This window comes from Paramisgurnus dabryanus, chromosome 14, assembly GCF_030506205.2.
Source record: "Paramisgurnus dabryanus chromosome 14, PD_genome_1.1, whole genome shotgun sequence".
In the NCBI taxonomy this organism is placed as follows: Eukaryota; Metazoa; Chordata; class Actinopteri; order Cypriniformes; family Cobitidae; genus Paramisgurnus; species Paramisgurnus dabryanus.
In genome coordinates, this window is record NC_133350.1 from 24,355,418 (window position 1) to 24,363,854 (window position 8,437).

The 8,437-nt window shown below is 38.0% G+C and overlaps 1 protein-coding gene across 1 annotated transcript; it reads left to right on the top strand.

Moving 5' to 3' along the window:
* The first annotated feature begins 788 nt into the window (after positions 1 to 788).
* LOC135719144 (adenosine receptor A1) lies at positions 789 to 6,456 on the top strand. The gene is made up of 2 exons (XM_065241714.2): positions 789 to 1,553; positions 3,386 to 6,456. The coding sequence occupies exons 1-2, from the start codon at positions 1,222 to 1,224 to the stop codon at positions 4,044 to 4,046; spliced, it is 993 nt and encodes a 330-aa protein (XP_065097786.1). The 5' UTR covers positions 789 to 1,221; the 3' UTR covers positions 4,047 to 6,456.
* Positions 6,457 to 8,437: the final 1,981 nt, after the last annotated feature.

Genomic DNA, 8,437 nt, shown 5'->3' on the forward strand with positions numbered 1-8,437 from the left:
TTGGAATCGGATCGATACCAAATTTTGCAGTATCGCCAACCACTAGTAAACATGACAACGCAGCTGCGTCAGCTGAAACCGCTTCGTTTGAGACTTGTTCGATTTCCGACCGACAGCCGGATGACGTCAAAGCCCCGCGAGAATGATTCGAGAAATCATACGATTTGTAATTTCGTCTCGCTCTCGCGGTACTTTGACGTCATGCCGTCAGTTCTAGCGGCCGCATATAGTCGAACAAACCTATAGATTAATTTTAGCCACTGTACTTTTTTTGTACACTGATTTTTCTGTTTTCTTGTTTTTATTAATGTAAAACTGCGTTGGAACAATTAAACAATTGTAAATACATTACAATCGCTTTCTAAATAAAAAGTTATGGATTTGAATTTGACCAAAATAAGCCAGTCAATTACACGGAATTGGTATTAAATAAATCTAAATTTAATATTTCATTCGTAATCATTTCAATGTGTAAGCAATTCCATGTAAATGTCCCCATGACAATTGTTTTTACCAAAGTTTTTAACCGTAGTCAATATTTGGTGGCTTAAATACCAGTGTGAGCTTCCTGTTTAAGATTTCCCAAACTTTTTTTATTATTATTTTACGTAGTTAGGTAAGTGCAGCTTCCAGAATCGTCCTGGGAACCTCTCTTTGTGTGATTACCTCTTGACTCATTGCGTAAATCAAGTGTACGCGCATCTTGCCTCGCGCAGCATGTGATTGGTTAAACTGTGGCAGACGTCGCTCGCGTCTTCATTTAACACTCACTATTCTCGGTGATAGCTTCTGTTGGTGTGTTATGGCGGCGTTTCAAAGTTAAAGACAAACCTCACTACACTTACCGGACATTTTTGGACTTAATCCAGATGCGGACGCCGTGCCCATCACCTCTCGTGCCCAGGTGTCGAGTCACGCGGCTGTAGCTTGTGATAAACCGGCATCTGATGTGTGCTGCTCGTGGAGGGTTTGAAGTGACTCATACTGGTTTCTGTGGACCACCACCACCACATACCCGGACATCGCGATAATGGTGTCGAGGACGCGTTTCGGAGAGAACGCGCGCGTTCCCATTATCCCAACTTATGGTTGCGTCCTGCGTAATGTAACTTTGCCACCGACATAATAAAGGGGCAGTTTTCACACCAAGGATCAGTGTGTATATTTTATACCAGGAGTCTCGTTAAAAAGCACGGGAATCTTTTACCCAGACGAATCTCAATGATGCCTGAAGTGCCGTCGGTGTATATTGGGATGGAGGTGCTCATCGCCCTTTCCTCTGTCATTGGAAATGTGATGGTGGTCTGGGCTGTGAGGATTAACCGATCTCTACGGGACACGACCATCTATTTTATCGTCAGTCTGGCTTTGGCAGACATTGCCGTCGGGGCTCTGGTTATCCCTCTGGCTATCACTATAAGCATCGGACTGAGGACTCATTTCTACAGCTGTTTGTTCGTGGCGTGCACGGTGCTCGTCCTAACGCAAAGTTCAATACTCGCGCTTCTGGCTATTGCTATCGACCGCTATCTGAGGGTCAAGATACCGATGAGGTAATATCAACATGTTGGGTTTTCTTGCATCCCAGTTTTTTTTATATAGAAATGGATGACTGGTGCTTTTCTGTCATCACGAATGTGATGGTGTTTTCAAAGTTGAAGCAATGAGGATTGTGGAAAGCTTAAAGCAAAACAAACGTAGACTACTGAATATTTAATTTTTATATAATATTTTTGCCACAGGCTTTTTCAATTTTTATAAAAAAAAAATATTTCTCATCACAAACATTTTTCAATCATCAATGTCAAAAAGTGTCCCAATCTACGTTAATTCACACTACGTTCGTTTATCCCACCTTATAGTGACCAAATCTTTAATTTTTCAATGACATTGTAAAGTGTGCGTTTGTAAACTGAAACTTATGATAGACTTTTTACATAATTTCTGAGCAAGAAAATGATGTTTGACCCAGGTGGGTTTGCATTGGGCTGCTGAATGTATTGCTGTCCTAAGAAGCCACTTTCAAAGTCACCTTCAAACCATTAAAAAATAGTCTCTTATTTCGTATCCTGGCCATTATATCATTCAATTTGCATTTATTCATTAAGCAGATGCGTTTATCCAAGTGACTAACAAATAGGGCTGCATAATAAGTTCTTGTTTACGTGTGTGTGTGTGTGTGTGTGTGTGTGTGTGTGTACTGTGTATATGTATCTACACACAACACATGTATGTATAATTTTAAGAAATATAATATATAAAAATGTATATACATGTACGTTTTTTTTGTATTTTAAATATATGCATGTGTATTTATATACATAATTATTATACACACACGCACACACACACACACACACACACACACACACACGCACACGCGCGCACACACAAATGATGTAAACAAAAACTTTTCTGCATGCGATTTGTTGCGAATAATCGTTATGCAGCCTGCCCTACTAACAAATGAGGAAGCAGTCAGCATTTTGCCTTAAGAGTCATCAATAAGTAAAGTAAACAAAGCTACGTTTTTACACGTTTTATATGCATATGCTACATATCTAGTATATATTTTCAAAGAGTTAAAAAAAAGAGTTGTTAAATTAACCATGTTTTACTTAATTCAACATAACCACTTATTTTTATAATAACAAGGGCAGCATTTATCGCAGCTGAATTCCACTTAATTTATATGAATGATTCCTATAGGACGTAATTAAAATGTTTGTGTGAGGTCATTGCATTGAGCAAGTGCATAGTTAGTTAGTTGTTTGACTGGTGCCAATTTCCCAGCTGGGTAGATTGCATGCATCACTAGCTTCATTTGTGTTTTCTGAAAAGACCCGCTGCACTCTACGGAGTAAAGATTTTAACTGAATGTAAATGTAAACCTTCCCAAACATTTTTGTACCACTGCCCTTTAGTTTTTCAATACTGTTCTTCTCCAAAGGCACAGCTTTACTCCCATTAGGAGATGTCAGACATGCATTTAAATTATGAAACAGATTTTTACTAAAACCCACAATGTCTCAAAAAATGTTCAATAAATTGTCCTTAGCTGTCATTGGGGTGGTACCTTTTGAAAAAGTACACCTTTGCACCTAGAAAGTTCACCCAGTACCTCAGAAGTACATATTGGTACCAGATCTATAAATAACTGTACGTAAATGGTACATATTCAGACCCTTAAAAGTGGTACTGCCCCAGTGACAGCTTGGGACTATTTTTGACAATTTTTATGCCATGGAAGGCAACTAGCAGGGTATTGAGTAATGTTTTAAATGACACTTCCTCAAAAATAATTTTAGTCACGCTTCACCAACCTTTGTTAAATTTTTTTCTTACTTTGTCAGCATTTCTAAATTGTCAATTTTCTTCCTCACAGCTATAAAAGAGTGGTGACGCCGAGGCGTGCAGGCACCGCAGTGGTGTTATGTTGGATGGTAGCCATCGTAGTCGGCCTTACGCCCATGTTGGGCTGGAACAACCTCGAGAAGCTTCGGCAGGGCAACGAGACTCCGGGTCCTGACCTTCTCATAACCTGCCGGTTTGAGAACGTCATCAGTATGGACTACATGGTCTATTTCAACTTCTTCGGCTGGGTGCTGCCACCCCTGTTCGTGATGTTGCTCATCTACGCCGAGATCTTCTACATGATCCACATGCAGCTCAATAAGAAGGTCACCGCCAACCAGACTGACCCAACTCGATATTATGGAAAAGAACTGAAGCTGGCCAAATCTCTTGCGCTTGTGCTTTTCCTGTTCGCCGTGAGCTGGTTGCCGCTGCACATCCTAAACTGCATCACTCTCTTCTGTTCTACCTGTACAAAATCTGAATATCTCCTCTATACTGCTATTCTGCTCAGTCACGGCAACTCCGCCGTCAATCCCATCATTTACGCCTTCCGGATTACGAAGTTCCGGAATGCTTTTGTTAAGATCTGGAAACAGTACGTTTGCTGTACGCGTGTCACGCATTTTGCCAATCGGCCGAACCTGCGCAGAGATAGCAAAGAAAAGAGACTGAGGCACAATGACATCTGATGCTAACAGGGTGAAAACTTTTTAAAACACTTTATTTTAGATAAACTTTTTAAGGGAAGACGGATAAACGTGCTGTTGGCCGTCAGAAGATGTTTGTCACAGAAATGTAAAAGGATCAAATGTAAAGTGCTTGAAGAATACATTTACTCAGTCAATGGTGTATCGACCATAATGCACCATCATTGAAGGACCATTAAATAAATGAAAACACTGCCTTGGAAAGGCACACAGCCACACTGTTCATCTGGCATTTTGATGTGTGGAAAAATATTTATCGATATTTAACACTGTGCCATGACTCACATTCTTAAGCCGCCATCATATAGAGGCTTCATTTATCAAAGTGCTAAGATAAACTGAAAGTGGCTTTCGGTAACACCAACCAACTCAACCGCACTTTTTTTGCTTGAAAAGAGACAAGAAGATTGTGAAATGGGGAAATGGTTTTGGGGTGAGAGACTCCTTTGAGAGGAATGAGATAAGACCGACTTGTTGGTCCTGTGTATGTCATTTGTTGAGTTTCACGACAAACGCAATTTGTCAAATTGTCAGACAGGCAGCTATGCCCACTTTGTCTTAACAGTCTGGCATGAGAAACATGACAGAGATGCTTTCTTATGTTTGAAATTTTTCTTTTCTTGTATAAAACGAATAGTTCCAGTGATGTTATGCTCATCTCTACTGCATTATAGTCGTAACAATAACCACTGGAAGGCAAATGAAAAACATGAAGAATGTTTTCGTATTTGTTTTTGTCTGAATGGTTTGGCCTAACAAATGAGGTAAAAGTTGTTGAAGGGATACTCCACTTTTTTTTAAATATGCTCATTTTCCAGGTCCCCTAGAGTTAAACATTTGATTTTTATTGTTTTGAAATCCATTCAGCTGGGGCCTCATTTATAAAGCGTGCGTACGCACAGATTTGATCGTAAAGTGTGCGTAGGCAAAAATCCACGGCAAAGTCCATATTTATAAAAACTGTCTTTAACGTGGAAAAGTGCTTAGCGCCACGTCAGGGTCTGAGCAGACGTACGCATTTTTGCTTGTCTGATTGCTGCAGGTTTTTGGAAATATAAGCCATTCTTTCTGTTTGAAATTGGGTTTAAACATTGATAAGCGCACTTTTATATGTCTGACATTAATTACGCATCGTTTAGAAGCGGAGATCTGAAACTGCTCGGCTGCGTGCACAAGTTCAAGTTCAGTTGCGATTTATAGATTTGAAAGGGGTACGCGCGTTTTCTGCGCGTACGTTCGGTTTATGAATCACACGTACGCATTTTTGTGAAAAGATCGTAAGATCAAATGTAGGATGGTTTTTACGCAGCATTTTATAAATGAGGCCCCTGATCCCTGGGTTTGGCGCTACACTTTTAGCATAGCTTAACACAATCAATTGAATCGGATTAGACCATTAGCATCACACTCAAAAATAACCAAAGAGTTTCAATATTTTTCCTATTAAAAACTTTAATCTTCTGTTACATTGTGTACTAAGACTGACGGTAAATTAAAAGTTACGATTTTCTAGGCAGATGTGGCTAAAATATCGAAACTCTTTGGTTATTTTTGAGCACAATGCTAATGGTCTAATCAGATTCAATAGATTATGCTAAGCAGTGCTTTAAGTGGCCCAAAAGAAGTGCCGGTACTCTATATATATATGTTTTTTTTTGTTTTGTTTTTTTGTTCCGGTACGCTAAAAGCACGTTCTGGGCGCACGGAGAGGTGGTGGTACGCTCAAGAGCTATTTTTAGAAGTGGCGGTACTGAGTACCGGGGCGTTCCGGCCCACTTAAAGCACTGATGCTAAGCTATACTAAAAGTGATACCACCAGACCCGGAGATCAGCTGAATGGATTCCAAAACTGTAAAAATCTCATATTTAACTCTAGGGGAACTTGAAAACGAGCTATTTTTAAAAGTTGAGTGTGCCTTTAAACAGTCAACAGGAAGGAAACACCAATAAATTTAGATTGACTGATACATCTGCAGGTCTGATGTGTTTTTCAGAGGACTGTCACATCTGCATAGCTCACATTCAGGCCTCTCTTTGAATTGTGATATAGGAAGACATTCAAAGTTTCATTAAAATTGCGCAATTACATCTAACAGCTTGATTGTGAATCACCCCGTTTCGAATTGCTGACTGCATCGTCATCTCGACTCATTGTCCTTGGAGAAAGTGGTAGCGCTTAATGTGTGCCCTGAACAAAGTTGTTTTAATCTATTAAATGGCTTGACCTTTGCAGAGTAGCAAGGACTAGTCAGTCTTCAACATTTAGACCAAATCATTCTTGAAAAGAAAAAGGATGTCTTGTGTGGCACTTCCTGTTAAATGACCTTTCGTAAACTTCCTGTATAGGTCTTAAAGAAGAGATCAAAGCGAATAAGACCTGCACATTTCCGTAAGATGAATAGCATTCAAGTCTGACAGCTGCCTGCATGATATTGGGGGGGGGGGGGGGGGGCTTAACATTGCAATGTGAGACTTCACCAGATGACTTCTAAAAGTTCAGTATAAGAGGAATTTACTTCTACCTTGAATTTGTGCTATAGCTTACTGATTTCTCACAGACACACCTGTGATTTCCTTCTGCCATCTGAAACCTTTTTAGTGTACCACTGGCAAAGGGATCGAAAATAGTGTTTTCTTTGAAATAAAAGGCTTTGTATGTTCTGCGATGGGACTATGGCAGATGCAGGCATTGCGATGTTTATGCTGAAACGATATATTGTGCAGACGACGTACAGCTGACTACAGTTTCTCAATTTCCGCCTAGTGTGTGCCAACTTGTGTGTCTGGAGAAACTAAAAATTATGTCACATTAGCTTAGAGACTTAAGAGGTAGCACTGTTAAAAGTAAAAGTTGGATCAACTTAAAAAATTACTTTAATTGGTAAGGCCTAAAATTTTTTTTTCTCAAAATTCTATATATATATATATATATATATATATATATATATATATATATATATATATATATATATATATATATATATATATTTCAATTACATTTTTCACTATATGAAGTTGAAAATGTTTGAATATTTTAAGTGTTAACAATTTTTAAAATGTTTTTCCACCTTAATTTTTTTCACTTAAAGAAAGACATTTTAAGATTATAAAACTTTTTTAGGTGTTGAATGATTCATATTATACTGATGATGATAACTATAACCATAAAAATATAGTTTAAAAAATATTTTATATTAAAGAGATTAGCTGAGTTCACCCCGCATGTATAAAAATTTATATACTAGGAACGAAATCAATGGTTACTTTCTGAGCTGAACTGATAAACGATAAACCACCACATGACAGCCAATCAAATCTACTTAATCTAAAGTTCACGCGCATTTGAAATGACAGGAACTGTGGAGACGCTGAGGTCCGTTACATAAAATTACCTCAGGTGTCCAGTGCTGTTGCAGTTGCAGTGAAATTTCATAATGTGTTTATTTTACTACAATGACTATTACAGCAAAAGGTAAGAAATTAGATTACACAAACTAGATGCACTGTTTAGAGATACACGAAACTTTGCATGTTGAGGACATCTGCTGTTTATATCTCATTTTTTAATTTTGCATTAGAATTAATATCAATCAAACTGCAGTTGGTTTGTTTTGATTTAAACCCTCATAAATAAAAAAATACAATAGTAGCACAATAAAACACAATAACATAATAAAAAGCATGTTTAATTTAAATGCATTTATTCCAATTAGAGCTCCTGCAGTTGACGTCACGCAGCCGAAACCCCGCCCTTTTGGCTGAACAATAATTTTAAACCTGACTGTTTATACCTTACAATTTCAACATGTATAAGTGTTTTGTGTTTAATAGTAACCTTGAAAATACATAAAAGAGTTTAAAATGTGGAAAATAACTGCGCTGATACACGTTTAAAGGCATTATTAGGATGTGTAATGTTTCATCCACTGTATTAAGATTTGGATGTACCCCGGCTGTCCTTGCCTGCCAGTGTAGTGGCGTAAACAGAATGGGTCACGTGACGTCCGGACCTCTATATGACTTGCAATGCATTACAAGGTATATACATTTTATCAGTATGTTCGTTTCTTGGGATTTAAGCTACATGAACACTAAACAATAAAAGCAAGTTACTATTAATATTTAATTTGATCTCCTGTGGTTGACAATCAATATTTTCTAAAAGTTAAAAACCGTTTACTGACTATAAATAAAGTGTTCACCTTATACATGGAAAGTGCAAATAAAAGGCAGACACTTGATTTAATGTGGTACAGTGGTGCCCCCTTGTGACGTTAAATAAACATTTTCAAACATGAAAAGGTAATCTGTCATTTCCATCCTCTTTAAAAAAACACAGTTTCTTCATAACTTACAAAAGGCAATAAAAAACA